At 34.9% G+C, this 23475-nt stretch overlaps 1 protein-coding gene across 1 annotated transcript; it reads right to left on the reverse strand.

Annotated features, from left to right (window-relative positions):
* Positions 1–976: 976 nt before the first annotated feature.
* Positions 977–2596, reverse strand: LOC149160629 (uncharacterized). The gene has a single exon (XM_089434663.1). The coding sequence runs from the start codon at positions 2594–2596 to the stop codon at positions 977–979; it is 1620 nt and encodes a 539-aa protein (XP_089290789.1).
* Positions 2597–23475: the final 20879 nt, after the last annotated feature.

The raw sequence follows: 23475 nt of genomic DNA on the forward strand, positions 1-23475 counted from the left end.
GTTGGTTCAACCAAAGTGGATGGAACAAGGGGAGTTGTAGTAGGGGTTTCTAGTGCAGCCATAGTGGATGAAAGAAGGCGAGTTGTAATAGGGTGGGCTTGTGCAACCAAAGTGGATGAGACAAGGGGAGTTGTAGTGGGGGGGGCTGGTGCAACCATAGTGGATGAGACAAGGGCAGTTGTAGCACAAGGGGCTGGTGCAACCCTAGTGGATGAAACAAGGGGAGTTGTGGTATTGGAGATTCGTGCAACCACATTGGATGAAATAAGGGGAGTTGTGGTAGGGGGAGTTGGTGCAACCACAATGGATGAAACAAGGGGAGGTGTAATAGGGTGGATTGGTACAATCACATTGGATGCAAGAAGAGGAGTTGTTGCAAGGGATTTTGGTGTAGCTAGTGATAATGAAAAATGAGGCTTAACCTGTACCTGAAACCAATCCAAGAAAAAGTCAGCATTAACACTCAAACACTCCTACCATGGGTCCTCAAATTATTCAATAAAGTGTGAAAAAGGCTACATAGTTAAAATTAAAATTGTTAGTTGTTATCGTCCAAACATTTCAACCATTTATATTTATGTTGCTCCAGCTTTTGCCTTCTGCTTTTTCATATTAAATTTTGATTTCCATGTTATTTAAGAAAAATACTAAGATGTCGCAAATGTTGAGCTTCCTTGTGCAGGGAAAGGAAGGCAGCTAATAAATTAAACAGATTGCTGCTTTGCTTCAGTTTTTGCCTTCTCCTTTTTCATATTAAATTTTGATTTCCATGTTATTTAAGAAAAAAAACTAAGAGGTCGCAAATGTTGAGCTTCCTTGTGCAGGGAAAGGAAGGCAGGCCAATAAATTAAACAGATTGTTGCTCTCACGATGTGTTCAAATGCCTTACTGGCAAACATGAGATTCCATTCTATCAAATACAGTAAACAAAAAATAATAATTAAAAATTTTCTTGACAAGTAAAAATTATCACTGCCTATGCTGAAAGGTCATTGTAAAGAGAACAGTCGGTGTGCATTGCAAGAAAAATGCTCTTCAAAAATTTCATATACATCTGGAGCAGACAGTGCAAAGAACTAGAGAAAAATGAGTTTCTTACCGGTTTAAATTCAATGTGCTGAGAAAATTCATGGCATATATTCTCGCAGTAAGAAGTATCATACTGAACCGGCCAGTAAGTCAAACAAATGAAGCCGCTCAAGAGCCATCTCAATGTCTGCCCTTCTAAATCTCTGTTCACCCTCCACGTGAAGGAATGCCCACAATCATCTGTGAACGCTACACCCACTTTCTTTGTCAAAGAGGAGCAATTCTCATGTCTGAACCATGCATGGCTTCGTTTGAACCTGTTCAAATTTTTGCTGTCCATATTTGGCTCTGTCATGGACACAATCTTCTGTCCTGTACCGTTATCGTGGAGAGCCCATCCAAGCTTTCCAGTACTATTTGCTTTTTCCTCTGACTGGTAAAATTTCCAGCTGCAGTTCCGGATTCCCATGGATTGCTCAGACTGATATCTAATGGTTCCAGGATCTTGGCACGATTTAGTCCGCGAAAAATTTAGGATATTGGATTGGTCAAGTAAGGGAGAAATTGATAGCAAGATCTGTGACGGAAAATGGCGTTCGCTTTTTAACCCTAACTCTTTCAGTTCTTTCTCTCTCTCTGGGTACTGATGAAATGAAAATGGAGTAATGTCGCACTCCACATTATGGATGTGAATCTCCACATCTATCCAATCTGGAAATATTTCAACGGTGTATCGGAGCTGAATAACGGCCTGCAGATGATTTAGGGTTAATGCATAGTGAAGCAACTTGTCCTTTGTCTGGTCGCAGAACTCCTTGTTACATCCAAGACCCATGAGAAGAAGGGGAGTGTAGGTTCTTATCATCCAAGACCCAGGATCAGATTTTAAGCTCTTTGAGAATGAAAATGGTTTCATGACTGCATGTGCCTCATCGTCACGGTTGCCATCATAATAGTCTTGTGTGAAAGTGGATGCCACCATGAGCATGAGCTCATCTACGCCATCGTTGCCCATGGCTGTCAGAAAATCGAGTTTGCTTCCCATAATGGCTCTGTCCAGCTCTTCTTCGGGAAACTGTAACATTCCGACCAAATTTTCTTTCCTGTGGGCGATGGTGCATGCGGCTAGAAACGCAGAGCTGAAAAGACGTTGAATCTGCAGAACGACTGAATGGGTGAGGAGTTCAAGTATAGAAACCCTGGAAATCCTATATGTATCTGAAAATATATATTCTATCATAATCGCTAAGAAGTGGAGGGGCTTGATGCTGCAATGATCCCAATTTGCGAGAGGCATACTTCCCAGACTGTAGATTAGTCCAAAGGGAGAATTAATGTTTGCGTAGAATGACATCTCCACTTGCAAGTGGAGCAGCCCTGATTCATCAACTCTTTTCATAACAAATTTATCAATTTTGATTTTCTTGTTGTGGGGAAGCGAACTTGTGAGTGTCAGGTAGGGGGAATCGGCGAAATCTAGAGAAGAAATGTCCACGTCTGACTGAGATTCCTCCCAAGCCGACGTTGGTGGAAGATTAGAAATCCAATCATAAAATGTTGGAGGCATCGTCCTTTGAACCTGCATGCAGGCATCAGCTCTGTCAGTAAGGCATGCAGTAAGAAATTAGAAATCATTTGAAATCTGCAGTGCGCTTTCTCACAAAGCTGCTATGACATGCAATTGAAATCACCAAATGTCGATAGTAGCGGTTAAGCACAAATATGGTAGCTGTTATACACAAATCTGCGAGAAAGATTGAAAAGAAATTGAGCAGCAATCTCCTTTTTAACTTTAAAATATCTGAGTTGAGTTAGAATCTAAAATCTAAACTTACAAGGGGTCGATTATTTATATCTCTGTAATTGCTTTCTATCTTGATCCCATAAGAATTGGTAGACTTGTGGCTTGCAAGGTTGGGGTAGAGTGGGAGCCATGCACTTCCTTTTTACTCCGGCGGGTAATGGAATTTCCCACAATTATGTTAGTGCGCTTAATTTCCAATATGGATGGGTTATAATATTAGTTAGCAAACACTTTCCAGGGAGTAACATATTCGTACTAAAATCTAGTCAAATCCGTACGCGGATGTTAATCCGGAGATCCCCTGTCCCATAAATAAGGGAATCTAAGACATGATACCAATATATTGTGGAACTTGGTCATAAGTCGTCGTGATAAATCGTACTTGTTGGTTCCAAATGTCTCGGCTAAAAAATCTTCTCATGTGATTTCTACCGAAAAACTTTGTTTAACAAATTATTATTGTTGTTTAGTTAATCCGGAGATCCCTTGTTCCATAAATAAGGGAATCACACCAATATAATGTGAAACTTGGTCATAAACTTAAATAAATTATTATTGTTGTTTTTATTTTTTTATATAAAAAAGAAAGAAAATTGTTTTAACGTATTTTTTTATGCGACACATTACTTCTTGACAAACCCCTAGCTAAAAACCTAATTGAGTTGGACTTCCTTGTGTATTGGACGAAAGACAAATCTACCCATTATGGGATCGTGATCCCTTGTTCCATTATTCTTTTTTTTTTTTTTTGTAATTACGCTGAGTTGGACCTACCTATCTATTGGATGAAAAGGAAATCCCTTGATGTCAGACTTGGTCATAACCTTAAAAAAAATATTATTATTATTATTATATAGCTAAGTTGAATTGGGGATACCCATAATGGGATCCCTTTAAGTTGTTTAATGTGGAGAATCTAAGTGCAAGGGTTTTTGAGAGTGCTAATTTCATTTATTCATTCAAAAATGTATATTAAACAACAAAAAAATCTCAATCTTGCTAGATACTAGGGAAAATGACCATTTCATATATATATATATATAAACGCTCATTATTAATATGCATCTCATCTAATTTGTTATTTTTAAAATTTATTTTAAATAATAAATTAGAATTAAATGTGCCACTTGTCATACTCATTTGTGGAACACACAAAGCTTCTTAACCTTTAAATTAAATTATTATTATTGATTTTGTTTCTTTTTAAATACTATAATTTAATCAACCATAATTCTGTAAGTGGAAAACTTTTTGAATACCTCTCCATAAACTATAGAGTATAAATTAGATAACAACTTTAATTAAAAAGCCTAAAAAATGAACTAATAATTACTTTAAATAATAATATTTGCTCAAAAATATGTACATTCATAATTAATTTGTGTATAGCTTCAACCCTATAAATTAAATATACATTTTCGCATCTCAACATTTTATAAAATTATTATTTCTAATTTTTTCAACCTATATTTTTCAACATTATTTCCTCTCACTAAAATAAAAAACATTGAAAAATATAAATAACATTTTCTTAAGAACCTAATCCCTCATTTATTCCTTTCCTCATGTGTTTTCCCTTAAAATAATCTATAGTCTCTTATTTGAACCCAATAAGAATATTTAACACATTATTTTCTTTGTTGCCACTACTAATATAAAGATATGGGCTCCATTTTCTAATTGAATAATCCAATTCTTACCTCATCTTTCCTTAAGAATGTCTCAACAATAAATCAATAGAAGAGAGGTTGATCTTGGAATCATAAATATATCAATGTGTTTGTTAAGAATGTTTCAACAATAAAGTAATAGAAGAAAGGTTAACTTTGGAATAATAAATATGTCAATTTGTTTGTTATTTTTATGTGGAGATAGAACAATGAATATGGTCAAAAGTTTTAATGTGAGATTTCTCATTCAAGTTTTATTTGTTTTATCTAATGGTTGTTAAATTTCAAAATTTCCCACCTAGTTATGATCTTAGTTTTCTCTTTCATAATTTATGAATATTTTTCCTTCAAACACTATGGTTTGCAGTTAAAATTTTAAGATTAATTCTAGATTCTTATTCATGAATATATAGACATATTATACGCAGTGGGAATATGGTCCTCATTTGAGAGTGTAGAGTGTGAATCATCAACAAGAAAACAAGTGATCCTAGAGTATTATTGTATTTTAGTTTTTATAGAGAGGAATCAGTAACTAATCACTTCAATTTTGACTACCACTATAACCCCTAGAGTAGTTCCAACAACTCACAAGGTGACACTTAGTAAGAAATTTGCAACTTGGTAGGAGTTGAGGCATCCCACATGGGGTGTCTAGTCTTCTAACTTTATTAGAATAAGCTAATATGCCACTCTACAAGAGCAAAAACTTGGGTGACGAGTATCATAAGAAATTTTCCAAACCACATGAGTTAGACAATCATTGGAAAATGTTTAATTCTCGTGCGAGACACTTACCCTGGTAGACTTGGGGAAAGCCATGGAGAAACCTTGAATTATTGGTCAAAGTCATAGTTGTACCTATAGAAATTATATTGATGGCTTGTGGACATATAAGTAGATTGAATCCCACCCCCAAATCTTTCACTTAAAAGAAAGGTGTGCATTTGATTAAACAAGTCATACAAGTTATAAAAATACAAACTCAATATAAAAAAAACTCGCTCACACTAATAACATTTAAATCAACAAAAAAAAAGATGCAGTGAAGTAAATGTGATAATAAAAATAAATAAAAATATAATGATATCAAATATTCATTAAATATTCATATTTTTTTTAATACATATATATTTATATATTTTTTAATACATATATAAAACATAGTGATTTCATAGTGTTATTTTGTAAATTTAAATAAATCAAAATTATTAATTTATAAATTATATTTTAAAGAATATAAATTATAATTTTATTATGGTTGATGAAATGTTTTTTTTCATAATATTAAAATTAATTTTAATTATAAAACTTAATTAATAATAATTATGAATAAACATTTCATAATAATATTTTTTATTAATTAAATATTATAGAATATTAATTAATCAATAATATAATTATTTTAAAACTTATTATAGTGATTAGGTTTGTTTGGATAGAGACTTTCAAGAAGACACTAAAATGAGTAATTATTTTAAGTGATATGGTTTTCATCATGTTTTAAATAATTTTCCAAAATATATGGCATGAGAAATGACTCTCTCAATATATCAAGAATTTGTGATCAAGCGGAAAAGTGATTCCAAAACTATATATTGTAATAATTATTGAAGGAGGGAAAAGACCATATATTGCCCCTTTGCTAAATAAAAATGTAAAATACAATTAAAAGCAGTGTTCATATTTTTAATTTTTTTGGATCATATTTATATTTTAAATTATTTTCAATGTTTCTTTTCAAAATGAATGAAATTAAAATTAGTGTTATTACTTTTAACATTTATTTTGACCATATTAATAAAGAGAAATTAAATTATCGAATGGAGTTTCAAAGGTTAGTCATGTTGGTTAGATTAGGGATATTCTATTATTAATAAACATGTCAAGGGCCTTTCTCTAAATATTTCCACATTTGAGTTTCCCATTTCACTTCTCATGAGCATCATTATGGGGAGATTGTGGCCCTTATATCTGTCCTATTTTGATGATCTTGAATCAAAAGTGAAAATTGATATGTTTAAGAGTCAAAATAAAAGATCAAAAGTGAAAATTGATATGTTTAAGAGTCAAAATAAATATGTTTAAGATTTCTTAATTGTATTAATAAGGTATACAATTTTTATAAGCAAATATTAATAATTTGTTTAAGTAAAAATGTTTTGTTTTTTTTTTTTAATAAGGTAACTAATATATTTTTATTATATGATTTATAAATATTATATTATGTTGATTTTTATTGGTTCATTAAAATTTGGAGTTTTATTGTTATTTTAAATTGCATATATTTCGGATAATCTCAAGTTTTAGGAATATTAAAATAATCCAAACTTTGTGAATGCATATGTCATATTAATAATTTGTTTAAGGAAAAATGTTTTTTTTTTTTTTAAATCTTTGATATAGGTAACTAAGATATTTTATTTATATAATTTATAGATAATTTATTATGTTGATTTTTATTGGCATTTTATTTATATAATTTATAGATAATTTATTATGTTGATTTTTATTGGCCCATTAAAATTTGGAGTCTTATTAGAAATCTCGCATGTCCCAATGTTATTTTAAATTGCATAGTTCAGATAATCTCAAGTTTTAGGAATATTTCTTCTTTTCTTTTTAGCATATCCAATGTTCGTGAATACATATTTTGTATTTAATTATTTTTTCATATCCAAAGTATTTAATTATATCCCTACCCATATTCGAGCATGTTGCCACTTCCATTTCCCTGATGCCACATGTTCTCCACATCTTTTCTCCTACTTCATAGCTTTCCCTTTAATCCATTGCTTCACAAATACACTACTTCATCATCAATTATATTAATAATTCATCAATGTATAATAATATTATAGCATAAAACAAAGGAGCGCACCAAAGAATGAAGGATGAATTCACCCTATTAACTTATTCCAGGGAGGAAGAATTGTCTAGTAAATGTTTCTATATAATTTTTATTGAAGAACTAGTACAAATTAAACTGAGAAGATCTTTTAGACAATATTTTAGTTAAGAAGCCACAACCCTTCCTCGTTCTTTTGTATTTATTGATTGCAAGAAATTAGAGAAAACACAAATTTTGGTTAAATCGAGTCGTTGATTAGCATCCATCTATAAATATAATACAACTCAAATGTCAATTAATTTCATACGAGAGATATAAGAGAACTTATTTCTTGAATTTATGTTGATTGAAAAGTGTAGTGAAAAAAGGAAACAAATTGTTGATTTTTCATATTTGAAATAATAAAACCCAACTATTAAATTCAATCTCTAGATTTATCAGACCCGAATGCGGGTGAAATCAATGTGTCATAATGTTTCACAGGACAGATGGAGGCGCTTGGTACTTCCAGATGCAGACCCGCGCGATTCTCCAGAAGCTTATTTGGTTGATGGGTGTGACATTCAAGCGGCTCACTCGGTTCTTGAGGGATCATTTGCAGAGCAAAAGATTTGGCACGCTCTCTGCATTTACTACTCGTCCCATCCAAGGTATGGCTTTGGTTATTTTATCCATGGCGTTCAGGGATTTCATTACCACTGTAAGCGCCCTGCCTTCGTGTCTCTGGTTAAAGCTAGAAGTGGGTTTTGGAGGCTGGCTGTTCTCTGCAAACAATGGTGAGTTTTCTTTGTGTATTCCGTTTCTTGTTCACCTCTGGCTTGGGAAAGTGTGGAGTTTAGATAGCGGTCTGGTCTCTGGAAACTTTGGAAAGCTTTCAACTTCCCTTGCTACTTTTCCTACGTCGCTCTCCCTGCATTTACAGTCTTGCCGTCCGTGTCTTAAGTTGGTTTCTGTGTTGTGTAACCTCTCTCTGGGTTCTGCTTTCGGTTTTTTGGATTGTTTCATCACCCTCCGGTCTTGGCCTCTGCGGACTCTCCTCATCATGGTGTGCCACAGCAAGAGGAGTCTTTCCGAGGGAAGTCGGGGAGGGCGTGGAAAACGGCCGGCTTCTAGCTCTGTGGATCCTGCTCACAATCCAAATCCGTATCATGGGTTCCAAACAACTCATTTCACTTTTCAGAGAAATTTGAATAGACCTGTAATCACTGCCAATATCACCATTCTCTTCTCTGAAGAAGAAGCTCCGCCTCCAATTCGGGTGCGCCTGATGTCTGAGCCTTCTCAGGAAGCTTTCAAAAGAGCCAGCAGTCAAAGCAACAGACAGGTTACTGCAGGGGAAAGTCTAGTGAAAGATCAGGGGGAGAGACTTGAAAGGAGCGAGGCTCCCAGTGCCTCTCGGCCTCTGGAAACCGCTGTCTCGAGGATTCGGGAAGAGATGGATAGTGACACGCGTCCCCTGATGAGGCACCTAGGCGATGAAGATGTTGGACATGAGGATGCATGGAAGGATAACGCCTGTCTGGTGGTGGAGGAACCTCAGCATGAGGACGCTGCATTTTGAGGCCATCTGGGCCCTTCCCTTTTTTGTTTTAGGATGACTAACATGATCAAGCTCAAGCGGTTTTGGACGCAGCTCGGGTCGGAAATCTTCAGACAGGCGGACTTAATTTTCTCTATGTTGCTTAGTAATGTAAAACTCTTCTGGAATTTTGAGCATTGTAATGGTCTCTGGAATTTTGAGCAATGTAATGGTCTCGTGCTCTAGTCATATGCTCTAGACAGACGGTTTTCACCTCCTCCTCATGTTTCCTTGGTTGATTCCTGGTGGCTATATCTGCTCTCTTGCTTATGTATCTGGTTCTTCCCTCACAAGGGATAGTTTATGTTGTTCTGAGTGCTCTCGGAGGATGATTCCCGAGGCTTCGCCCCCTTGTATTTTTACTTTGTTTTACAGTTAATAGAATTAGCATTTGCTGAGAAAAAAAAAATCTCTAGATTTATCAGATTTGAAAAAACATAACCTAATTGTTGAATTTCAGTTATGAACATGTTGTTAGCAGAGCCCCAAAACATGTGTTCCTTCACTTTCTATGTTTCAATACAACCATTTGTCAAGTAGGGAATGAACCTAGATAATTTTTATGTGAGGCACCCTAACATCCCACTGGTCCACAAACTGACCCAAATATAAAAGTATTTAATAGAAATACCACAACAAAGATAAGAAACAATAGAACTATTAGTGAAAACCATTTCACATGTGAGTCAACATTGATGCATGGATTGGCATTGACATAGTGATGCATGGGTTGGTATCGACATAGTTTTGAGATGACGATTGATTAAAGGGAATCAACTTATTAAATGGTCAGGGACGATTCAATAAATGAATTTGCACTTTTCAAGGCAATAAAATAAAAATAATATGTTAATCACTACGGTGAAAAGACTTAAAATATATCATCCATCTAGCCATGGTATAACATCTGGTTGGAGTGTTTGTTGTAGTAATGACCTAGGTTGTTTCAATGGGTGGAAAAACAACATGCATATTGAGTGAAACCCTAGTTTTTCAAATGAACTTGTTGGTAAGATATGGAAGTAGCGAATTAAATTATAAGGAAACCTTTAATGTTCTTGTAAGACAAAATAGCTAGGGAAGTCATGGAAAAGGGTTTTCATAGGATTTAATGAGTTATTAGAGTTTGGCAGATAGTGGAGCATTTAAAGCTTCAAGGTTTTGCAGGAAAAAATTTCCTTCAAATCCTTTGATAAACTTGTTGAGATTAGATGAAATACAAATAACTATGTGACATCTCATGGAAACAAAATATTGCCGTGAATTTTAAAGATGGAGAAATAAAATATGAATATAAGCACATGAAAGTGAGAAGCCTTGGAACTTATAAATACCATTAGAGTTATGCTACAGAATGGTCAGCGACAACAAAGCCAATTAATTTACCTTCAAGCGGCGATTCAACCCAACGAATGATAATGTGCTTGAGTTCTTTGGTTGGGGAGAATATTTCTTGATATTGTTGTCAAATGGTGCAATGGAATTTGTTTATGTGTGTGACCCAAGATCTTTTACTTATAGATACATCATAATTACATGAAACAAAGATTATAAACCATGGAGCTTAAAATCACATAAAACAATGTGGGAATAACATGATAAGAAAGAAACCATGACACAAAGATTTGACTATGGAGTTTGTCCAATTTGGACTACGTCTCTGGGCCTTGCTCAATAGTGGGGAGGCCTTCTTTCATTAAGTGGCATAAAAAGGGATAAAAGTACAAGAAACATTCAACTACAATCCTTATACCTCCAAGCTGGAAGATGGACGAAGAATGGAGAGCTCGTCTTCATAAATAGCTAGTATCACCGAAATCCTGGCAGGAAGTCATGCAAAAATGCCTATCCGAACACCCAATTTGGATAATTGGGCTTTCTACACCCTCTCGGAATCTCTCTCCTGCTCAAGTTGAGGTCCTGACCTGCTCCTAGGTCAGGTTACTATTGTTCATGATGTTTTATGAACTATTCTGCTAATCCTCTCCCTTTCTCCAATGCAGAATCAGATAATCCTTTATATATGATGGCGATAAATCTCTCAATTCCGAGGCAGTTCTAAATGAATGACAAGTTTAGCAGGTGGGTCAATTTTCTTTAATATCGAGGGTCTCGGGTTCCACATAATATGTGGTAAAAAACCTTATAAATATGGAAAAAATATTAACCATGCATTTAACCCGACGACATTTTACTATTGGCATTTTTCCCATTGGTGTTTCCAATTGGCGGACACACTAAAAGCCCATACATCAGGCACCCTGCGATAATGTTATGAAACCAGCTCAAGAAAAGATAGAAAAGATAGATCAACGCCTTAGAATTCAGCCTCTTCGAGGGGGCAACCTCCTTTACATTACATAAATGAACAATTCTTTGATGATTCAAATGACAAAACCTCCTTTCTATATATAGGAGTCTAAGGAGTCACAATATAATCCAGCCGACGTAACAATAATAATATAAAGCCACAAAAATAACAATAGAGGGATTCTATGGGCACATTAATAACAATATGGGGGCAATGGGGGCACAACAATATAAATAAGGGGTATAACTACAATAGTAATGGGGTAATCACTAGTATTATAGGGACCCAACATGCCCCTCTCCTTCAAAAAAGTGTTGTCCTCAACGCTTGAGTAGTTCTGGATACTTCTGCATAAAATTCTCATCCTCCCATGTGGAATCTTCAGCGGATAAGTTCTTCCACTTGATAAGATACTCTGAAATTGATCGATTTCGTAGCTGTCGAGTTCTTGTTTCTGTGACTGCTTCCGGTTCCAATATAATTTTTCCTTCCTCGTCAAGTTCTGGCAATATTGTTTGAACTGGGAGCTTGTCGCCTATAACCTTCTTTAAACATGAAACATGGAAAACTGGGTGCAATCGAGAAGCTGCAGGAAGCTCCAATTTGTATGCCATAGTACCAATCTTTTGCAACACCTTGTACGGACCATAATACTTTGGTGATAATTTATTATCCTTCTTAGCTTGCTTGAGGGACATTTGCTTATATGGTTGTAGCCGTAGGAATACCCAATCACCTACATCAAAACTTCTTTCACTGCGATGTTGATCTGCCTGTTGTTTCATTCTATTCTGTGCCAACACGAGGTTATCCTTTAAGAGTTGGAGGACTTGTTGTTGATGTTCGATGTGATGTTCCACTGCCTGAACCTTAGAATTTTCTCTTAAATATGATGTGATGGATGGTGGTTGATACCCATAAAGTGCCATAAATGGGGTCATTTTTGTTGCTGTATGGAAGGAAGTGTTATACCACCATTCAGCCAGAGGCAACCATTTGACCCATTGTGTCTGTTTATCAGATACAAAGCAACGAAGATATCCTTCCAAACATTTGTTTACTATCTCAGTTTGCCCATCAGATTGAGGATGATAAGATGAGCTATGAGCTAACTGAGTACCAAGACAAGAAAATAATTCTGTCCAAAAATTTCCAGTGAAAATGGGATCTCTGTCACTTACAATAATCTTTGGGTTTCCATGTAGCTTTTGAATTGTTTCCATAAATGCAGTAGAAACTGTACTGGCTTTAAATGGATGTGATAATGCACAAAAGTGTGCATACTTGGTAAGTCTGTCAACTACCACCATGATGACACTCTTTCCCTCAGACTTGGGTAAACCTGTGATAAAATCCATTGAAACCTCCTCCCAACGTTGGCTTGGAATGGATAAAGGTTGTAATAGACCCGGTGTCTTAATTGTTTCAACTTTATTTTGTTGGCAAACCAAACATTCCGCCACAAACTTTTGAATATCTGATTTAAGGCCATCCCAAAAAAATTCCTTCTTAACCCTGTGGTAAGTTTTTAAAAATCCTGAGTGCCCTCCTAAGGGAGAAGTGTGCAATTCCATAAGAATCTTTTGTTTTAGCTGGGAATTCTTACAGAGGTATAAGCGATCTTTGTACCATAACGAATCATTTTGCCAGCTAAATGTATCAGACGTACTGGAATCTTGTTGTAGCTTTCGAATAAGTGCCCACACTTCTTCGTCATTCTTCCATTCCTCCCTTGCTTCGTTTATCCAATCTGGTTGGATAATAGAAATGGCGCACAACAATGCTTCCACATCCTCATCCTTTCTTGAGAGTGCATCTGCCACCACATTTTGCTTCCCTTTTTTGTAGATGATTTCAAAGTCATAACCCAACATCTTTGTGACCCACTTTTGTTGCTCTTCAGAGGATAATCTTTGTTCTAAAAAGTATTTAAGGCTATCATGATCCGTTTTTACCTTGAAGTGTCTTCCCATTAGGTAGGGTCGCCATTTCTTAAGTGCATGGAGTATTGCCAACATTTCCTTCTCATAAATAGCTTTGCTTAAAAACTTTCCCTTGATTGGACGACTTTCAAAAGCAATGGGTCTTTCATCTTGCATTAGAACAACACCAATTCCATTTCCTGAAGCATCACATTCCACAATAAAGGTTTTTGTGAAGTCCGGTGTAGCTAAGACCGGTGCTTGGCACATTGCCTCTTTAAGATGTTCAAAGGCCTTTGTTGCTTCCGGAGTCCATGAAAATGCATCTTTCTTCAATAATGTTGTTAGAGGTGCTGCTATTCTCCCATAATTCTTAACAAACTTGCGATAATACCCTGTCAACCCAAGAAATCCTCGCAGATGCTTTATGGATGTGGGGATTTTCCATTCCTTAATGGCTTTAATTTTGCTAGGGTCTACCTTAACTCCTTCATGAGATACAATATGACCCAAATATTCCACCTCCTGGACTCCAAAGAAACATTTGGATCTTTTTGCATATAATTGTTTCTCCTCCAATAGTTGTAGCACCCTGTCAACATGTTCAACATGATCCTTCCAAGACTTGCTGTAGATTAGTATATCATCAAAAAATACTAACACAAATTTTCTAAGGAATGGTTTGAAAATTGAATTCATCAAACCTTGAAATGTTGAAGGTGCATTGGTAAGGCCAAAAGGCATGACCAAAAATTCATAATGACCCTCATGAGTTCTAAATGCTGTTTTCGGAATGTCTTCAATCTTCATTCTGATTTGATGATATCCTGAACGAAGATCCAACTTGGTGAAGTAAATTGATCCATGCAATTCATCCAGTAATTCATCAATGACAGGAATGGGGAACTTATCTTTAATAGTGAGCTTGTTGAGCTCCCTATAATCCGGACACATGCGCCATGATCCATCCTTCTTGTGCACCAATACTACTGGAGCAGAGAAAGAACTTTGACTCGGTTGAATTATACCAGCCTCTAGCATTTCTGCAACCATACGTTCAATTTCACTTTTTTGGACATAGGGATATCTGTACGGCCTGATGTTTGGAGGAACACTTCCTGGAATCAGATGAATAGCATGATCATGATCACGCATAGGTGGGAGACCTTTGGGAGTCTCAAATACCTTGGAATGATTGTCCAAGACTTTTTGGAGATCTGGAGAAATAGATGATTCCAATGTGGAAACATCTAGCGAACATAATTGTGCAATTACACCTCTTTGCTCCTTTTTTAGAAGCTTTGTCATACCATTAGAGCTGATTATCTTTCCTGGTTTCCCTGCAATACCCCTTAATTCAACTTCCTTTCCTTCCGTAGAAAATTTGATGAAAAGTTCTTGAAAATTAAAAGCTATTGTACCCAAGGATTGTAGCCATTGGACTCCTAGTACAACATCAGCACCTCCCATTGGAATGGAAAGCATTGGGCTAGTCAATACATATTCTCCCATGGATAGCTTGATATTATGGCACTTTCCAGAGCAATTTATTGTTCCTCCATTTGCAATCATCACTTGACACTCTGGTGCTGGATATAGGAAGCAATTCAATTCTTTTGCTACCCTACAATGAATAAAATTGTGGGTGCTTCCTGAATCAATCAACACTATTACCTTTTTCTTCTTGATTTGTCCTTCTATCTTGATGGTTTGAGTGGTAATTCCCGCCAATGCATTACAAGATATGGTCGGATTTATTTGTTCTTCATCTAGGCTTTGTTCCTGGAGTATATCCTCTTCTTTTGACCTTTCTTGCTCCTTTTCTTCTTCCTCTTCACAATCTATGTAGAATAATTTCTTCTCAGCACACTTATGACCTTTAGTGTATTTGCTATCACAACTGTAACAAAGCCCTTTTGCTCTTTTTTCTTCCAATTGTTGTGGTGTCAACCTTATAGGTTGTGGAAGACTAGGGGCAACAACACTTCCGTCTTTATAGTTGTGAGTGGTATGCTTCCTGGTTGCCATAATTTTGCTTTCCATTTTTCTTGCTAACCTGAATGCCTTCTCTAATGAATCAGGTTCCCAAAGGCGAACATCATGTTGGATATTATCCTTTAAAGACCCTATGAACACATCAATCCTATGCTCCTCTGGAATATCTTTTACCCTTATGTTCAATTTTTGGAACTCCTCAATGTGCTCCATTATTGAACCCTTTTGTTTGAGACTTATCAATTGGCTAAAAAAAGTGTTGCTTTTTGTATCCTCATAATGTGCTATCAATTCTTCCGTAAAAATTGCCCAAGTGATAAATTTTTTACGAGAGCAAAGCCATTGATACCATACAAACTGATTTGGTTCCAAATATAAAGTTGCCATACGTACCTTTTGTGTGTTTTGCACATTATTGAGATCGAAGAATTGCTCCATCTGTAATATCCATGTGGCGGGATCCTTGCCATCAAACTTCCTCATATCGATTTTTGGAATATGGTGGGTCTTCGATCCAACATTAGAGTCTATGGAATCATGATTAACATTTCTTTTGTTCTCATCATGAGTTTCCTTTACTACCTTTTCACCATTAGTAAGTATTTCTTGTAGAAAATTTGTCAAATCTGTCTTCAAATCTGCCATGTTTGTCTTCAAATCTGTCTTCAAATCATCCATCTTAGCTTCCATGCCCTTTATCTTAGATTCCACGCCATTTATCTTAGATTCCACGCCATTTATCTTAGCTTCTGTTAGCTTTTGTGAGCGTGACATTTGTTGCACTTGTTCTTGTAATTTTGATATATCATGTAGCATTTCTTCCTCTTCTTCATGAGTCATGCTAGAGCTTTCAGGTTCCTTACTAGGTGTTTGCATTTTCTTTCCTCGGGGCATCAGTTACCGATAATAATGCTTTACTATGCCCTTTGAATTCCTTCAAACCAAGCTTATGCAAAAATTTAAAAAAAAACTACACACCTTTTTTCACTTTGTAGAAGCCTGATATTGAATCTGATGTATCTCTGTAATTTCGGATCATCTAGTTCTGAAATTTTGACCTGTAGTAGCCTTCTGTGTCCTCTTTCCAATGCCACAAGTCTGATCCAAATTGGATTCTCCAAGGAAGAGTTATGTGAAATCTCCCACAGTGACTTGCTTATAGACTAGTTCAGTAGAGCGAACTTGTACGACGTGCCACGAGTCACTGTTTCGACCTTTGGATCTAAAAAATGCATAAAAGAAACTACAGTCCGTCCTCTTTCTGTACCTTCTTACGAAATTTCAATCCGATCCTCAGAGAGAAAGTTATGACGATTTTCCCCAGGTCACCTGTTTTGAATGTAATTCAGGAGTCTGCAAAAAGACCAACTTCCTCAGATCATATCTCCGACAATATCACGCGAAAAGCTCTGAAATTCGGACCCAAGGTTCAGCGCGATTTCTTCTCAAATGGGTTTTTTTTGTGACTTCTGAAACGTCACAGAAAAAAATTTATAGCGAAAATGCCACGATGACCTGTTTGGAGCAGCGAAACCCTAGAATCCAAAGCTCTGATACCAAATGTTATGAAACCAGCTCAAGAAAAGATAGAAAAGATAGATCAACGCCTTAGAATTCAGCCTCTTCGAGGGGGAAACCTCCTTTACATTACATAAATGAACAATTCTTGGATGATTCAAATGACAAAACCTCCTTTCTATATATAGGAGTCTAAGGAGTCACAATATAATCCAGCCGACCTAACAATAATAATATAAAGCCACAAAAATAACAATAGAGGGATTCTATGGGCACATTAATAACAATATGGGGGCAATGGGGGCACAACAATATAAATAAGGGGTATAACTACAATAGTAATGGGGTAATCACTAGTATTATAGGGACCCAACAGATAACCACAGACCCGATGAACTATTAATCGTGAGATATAATATATTGGGTTCGAGAGTCCATATTGCAAATTGCAATCGGCGGAAACCAAAAGTAGTACAACATGCAATTGCATCCACTTTGTGAAACACGATTGAGATATCACAATTCTCAAATATCAACATAATTATGCAATTGTGATATATCGCATCGCAATGAAGGCTTTCTTAGGCCGATTTTATTTAAGCTGCCACCTCTTCCTTCTTCGATCTGCAATATCTAGAACCAGTGGCAGCCTACCACTTGGCACTTCCCCATTCGCTGAGAGTATCTGCCACGTCATCTCCTCCTGCCACATGTACAAGTAAAACATAAACTTTAACTTGCTCTAACTTCTTCATATGAACTCGGATTTGAGTGTCATTGGCATTTCTAAAATCAGGATGACAAGCACTTCGATCTGATTCTAGGTTTATCCAAATTCTGCCACTTTGAATTTTTGAGCCTTTTACCATGCCACTTGTACTTTTTGAAGATCCACCTGGATCAGTGTGCACAACCATGGTCGTAAGCTTATAATCCAATTGATTAATGTGATAAGATGGAAAAAACCATTAACTCATGGCAACTTAGATCACCATGGATCCATAAAATTTGTGAAACCGTGGATGTAGTCAGGTTGACAACAACAATTCAATGAAGGAGATCTAACCAACAAGTTGCTCGACTCTTCCTGATCTCCCAATATAGGAAAATGCATTAAAATGATCTCTAATGATTTTATGATTACACTTGGACCTAGAACATGGTGTTTGATTGATAATTAATCCCTTCCCTAGTACTCCAAAACTAGAACCTTGAAAGAATATTGACAAATGTTGGGTTTTACTGCATGTTAGGCCATGAGAAATATAAAAGAATATATATTAATATGTTGTGTAACATTTTATCCTAAACTAATTAAACTAAATAATATAAATCCACTGATTAATTAACTTCTAGTTGTGACAAACTCTGAGCATGCATTAAGCTATAAGTTATGTGACATACTACATGTGTAGCTTAATATCAATGATTCCTTTTATAAGGGGGGAAAAGGTGGAGTGGATTTATACTATCGATTTATATGGGTCAAAATGCTCATCATATCTAATATACAGGATCTTTTGATCCTAGTTATTTGTGACAATATTTTCAAATGAATTCCTTGGGATAAACAAACACCACCATAAGGTTCCTAATTTTTTCTGATGTAATTGTATATGTAATGGTTCTTTCCTATGGTGTCATTCATGCCTTCATTCATATTCATTTTGATTAGGGTCAAATAATATTTTCTGAAATATTTTAAGACAACCGAGGGAATCAGGTTATACACAACACATAGAGAAGACTAGTGATATCTCATCGAGAGTAATTGGCTCAAGGTTGTTGTTACTATCATCATAGTTAAGCCGTGTCAATGGCCCTTTATCCTTCATATTCGCTACAACATTTCTCTTCTATATAGGGGTGGTGTTATGAATTCCTATTTCCCTAGTTGACGTGGGTGTATAAGGGTTGAAGAGGGAAGGTAAAAGATATATCTAGAAGATTTTGAAAAGGTAATTCACAGGGAAGGCCCAATGGGTTGGATGACATGCATATAGATTGGATTTTGGTAAGTTCATCATGTTTGGTTCAATTATTTCCATTATGTAAATTTACCTACAATGATCCTTGGAAGAAGTGATGTTAATGGCATCAAAACAATTATAAAATAGGCCCATATTGGTCATACCTTGTGCTTTCATTGGCGAGGCCTTGGATTTGTAGTTTGGAATATTTTTGTTAGTCTATAGGAAGAGAGGATTTGAGCTATCTTGTTCAACTACTTTGAATTCTTGATTAAATTGAATCATTACTTGTGTTCTAGTAAAAGTAATGGTCCATCATAAGTTACTAGAAAATTGTAGGATAAAGGTTGCATAATATTTTGTTTGTTATCACAACATAATAGTAATTTATCTCTAAAAATATATTCCTTATTGGGTATTATCTCCCTTAGTTAATGTTTGAATTTTTTGAGGCATTGGGTATGCTAAGAGAAGTGTAGAAATAACCATTGATGTCAATATGTGTTCACACTCATAATTAAATCCATAGTAGGAGTGTGCCACCACAATGTCATTGAAGTATTGAGTTATGTACTTTTCTTAGTGCATTGGTCAATGTTAGTAAAACATGCCACCATTCACATGAATTATCTCAGTTTAATACTATAAATACCCATCTATAGGTCATCTTCTTTTTATTCCTATTCAATATTTGTGTGAATCCATTAGGCACCCATTATTTTCCGCAACGATCTCAGGTACTTATGCTTAATTCACCCTCACACCCATTATTATTTTTTCTCAATTTTTTATGCTAGTAGATTATTTTTTCTTATTAATTTAGTGAGTAATCAATGAAGAAGTTAGGTGATGCTTATGTTTGTTACTATTTATATCAATATGATTTTCAACTCAAGGAATTTATAACAATTTATTTTCTTGGTGTTTTATCACAAACAATTAGTAGTAAATCTAAGATGCCTTGAATAACTAGAATTGTGTTCATGGAAAATTTCAATTGCTAGTAGAAAAATAGAAATTAGTGACTAAAAAAACTAATAAAAATCACATATAAATGATTATGTTTGGTCATGTGACCATTAGTGCTTGATTTATAGTATCTTATCCTTGTGACCAATTTAGCCATATTCGACTTAGTTGCTAATTTGATGTCTCAATTTTAACGTCTACTAGTATATTTAGTCATGAATTTGGTCATTGAATTAGTCACTGATTGCTCAAAAATGATATATTACAAAGTAATAGAACACATAAAATATTGCAGAAACACAAACACAGAAAATGCATAAGACAAGAGAGAGACACTGATATAAGTGGTTCACCTAATTGGGCTACGTTCATAGAGAAACAACCAATCCTTCCTTTTATATTATCTAGCAAAATGAAGAGATACAACCTACAACCGATCAGCTGTAATTTCCTTTTCGCTCTCACAAAGTCTCCTCTCTCTTTCTCTCTCAGAATACACATATATTTAGACACAATACAATTCCCTCATATGTAGTGAGGGGTTGCCTTCTAGGGAAAAAAACCCTAAATTAAACATAACTTCTACCGTCAGATCATCTGCTTAATGAACGACCCACATTGACTATGAAATTACAATATTTTACAAGGCAAATTTACATCTATTTTTAGCTTCCGGGATACTGCTCCTGAACCCCCACCAGGGGGGTCATAAAAATCATCGTCACCCCCCTGGAGGTGAACAAACAGGCAACGTTGCCGCTCCATTACTAAATGGGGTCCAATGCGACGATACGTCTGAATAAAGAAGATAATCAAGCTCCACACCCAACGCTGATTTAGTCACTCATTGCCACTTTTAATGGAAAAAACACAACCAAATATATTACTACGTGATTACCCAATGAAACCAATTAATGACCAAAGAAATATGACCAAAATGTTAGTCGTGAGAGAAGATACTAGAAATTAGCCACTAAGAGTCCTTTACATGCAAATTTATGTCATCATTTGTAACTAATTAGTGACCAAATAAATATGACCAAAATGTTGGACGTGAGATAAAATATTGTAAATTAGCCACTAATAGTTGTTTATATGCAAATTGTAGTCATCTTTCATATTCACAAATTTATCATTTCCAATAGCCATTTATCTAATTTTTGTGGTTTCATATCATTCTATAAATGACTAATTTAGTAGTGTATTTCATTTCATTCCATTTGCTTTCATTAGTAATCATTATAAACAACTAATTTAGTCATTGTATATTCATTTTCTTTGTGTTCATTATTAATCTACATAAATGAATTAGTATGATTTTATGACTATATTAAAAAAACACCATACAATATTTGTGCTCATTTAATATGAAAACACATGTGAATCATGCAAATTCTCATAAGTTGATTACAACACTAAAAAATATCAAGTACAAACACAAATAATTTATGTTTTACAACATTTATATATTTTATTTTTATTTTTTAATGTAATTTGACTGAGTCAAAATGTATACATTACATTACAACATTTATACCATATTTAGTTGAAGAGTGCCTCTCGATGCAAATATTCTTAAAAAAATATATTTTATTTTTATTTTTAATATTACAACATTTTTTTCTTTTTTCTTTTTTCATATTATAATGATTTTATTTTAAAATATAATTCAATTAAATTAATAATGTCCTTCTAATAACTTTTTTTTTTAAAATTTTAAAATTTTATTTTTTATATATTAAATATAAAATAAAAAAAATAAATAAACCTTTAAAATATAAAATGTATTTTATGACTTTAGTTTTATGATGCCCCCAATTTTCCGCCTTCTTTAAAAACCCATAGTTTCCAACTACTCTGCGAAGGAGACTCCTTCAATCCCTACTCACCATCGCTTTATGGGATTACAAAACCCTTTATATAAATTACAGTTGAAGGATTTAGATCATAGTGGGAGGAGCTGAAGGGTATCAACCCTTCCTATATATCCACGTCTCATAGCCTCAGCCCTTAGCTTTTTAAATAGGTGCACATACATTTATCTAAGACCTTTTCCTTTATCTAACAACCACCAGAGCCAAGATAATGCCACAACTTCAATATGATGAGACTGATGATGTTATCAATTCCCAACACTCTAGCCTGATGTTTTCTCCTCTTTCACTGCCTTTGAACCTTTCCTTATAACCTTATGCTCCATCATCCTGGTCAAGTCCCTTTCATACCCAACACAATTAAAATAGGTTCTAGACTTCTGGGCCTCTCGGCTTCTGGGTGTGGAACCCATTGGCCTTAAGACTTCAAGCTTTGAAAACCTCTACGCTTGTTATCCTTCTAGCTGGCCCACTTATCCACTTGTCAACCACTTGTAATGAACCTTCACTTTCTGTTCCCACTTGCACTCCCAACATCCAATTTAATTCGCTTTCAGGTTTGATATTACAGGGTAAGGCGAAAGTTACTTGTCTCCTACAGCTTCCATCAGCAGTTGAATCTCTAGTGTTCGATGATTTTTAAAAATAGAGATTCATAAACCTCACAATAATTCTTATCTCTAGTAATATAAGTTATGTGTTTCATCAATTGATAGTCCCGAGTTTCGTTAATTAATGATTTTCGCTGAAAAACGAAAATTGACTAAGTGTTGGGCTCCTCTACGTTTGACCCCACCTCTAACTTAGTTTTGTAGCTTCTAGCTCCTCTGTGGCTCCTTTATGTATTCCTCCATTATCATTTCTCTATCTACTTCCTCTACTATATTTTTGCATTCTTACACATCTTATACACTTCTAGTGTGCCCTCTCTTATGCCTATATTGTACAACTATAATAAATTCATTAGTCAATATTACTCTTCCTTGCTGATTCTAGTTAACTCATGATCATTGATCATACAGTTGACCAATGATGAACAACCTCACTCCCATTATAAAAAATTTATATCACTTCAAATGTATTGAATCCTTTGATCCTATGCAATCTCAATGCTTCCTGTGCACTACTTTGATACTGGAACAATAAGAATATGTATATATATATATATATATATATATATATATATATATATATATATATCTTTGTGTGTGTGTTGATCCCTCATGAGCTTTGATCATACCCGCAATGCATCTAATAACAAAATCACAAGAATCATCTCATACAATAACATGATTTACTTAAACTGATTAAACTCTATTAAAGTGCAAATGATATTTACAAAAGGCCCTCTCAGCGAGATTTACAGTAAAATCCCTTTCGGCCTTGTGGCCTTACTTTCCCTGAAATTTACTCTCGACACTATCTCTTTCTCGCACATACCCCTCTACATAATCCTATTTTAGCTACATATTTATACATAAGGATTCTAAACTATATTCTGGTTCAGATCCACAAAATCTTGACCTAAACCCCCTATTCTAGGATTCCTAGATCCATAAATATTTCAAGAATATAACTTCCCTCATTTTTCTCTAACTCCCTAAAATATTCTCGAGATTTTTCTTCTAAAAGAGAGATATAGTTACAATATTCCTCATTCTCATCACTTAATATGTACATTCCTCATGAAAAAATACAATTAAATAAATCATTACACTCAATTAGGGAACCAACTCCCTTGGTAAATGGAAACCCCTAGTTCTAGTCAAAATGGATTTTGACTTGGAAGTGGGATGCTCCTACATCCTCTTATATATTTAAACTAGATCCTTTCTGCAAAAAATAAAATACACGATAATGCCAAAAACAACCAATTAAATAAAACATATAATAATAATAATAATAAAATGATTAATTGATCCCTTCTCATCCATCAATGAATAAAACTAAGTATTTCTTCTAGACTGGGAAACTTGAGGGATT

The sequence above is a fragment of the Pinus tabuliformis genome, chromosome 5_2 (assembly GCF_031772625.1).
Source record: "Pinus tabuliformis cultivar Carrire ecotype Pingquan chromosome 5_2, CPIR1, whole genome shotgun sequence".
Lineage (NCBI taxonomy): Eukaryota > Viridiplantae > Streptophyta > Pinopsida > Pinales > Pinaceae > Pinus > Pinus tabuliformis.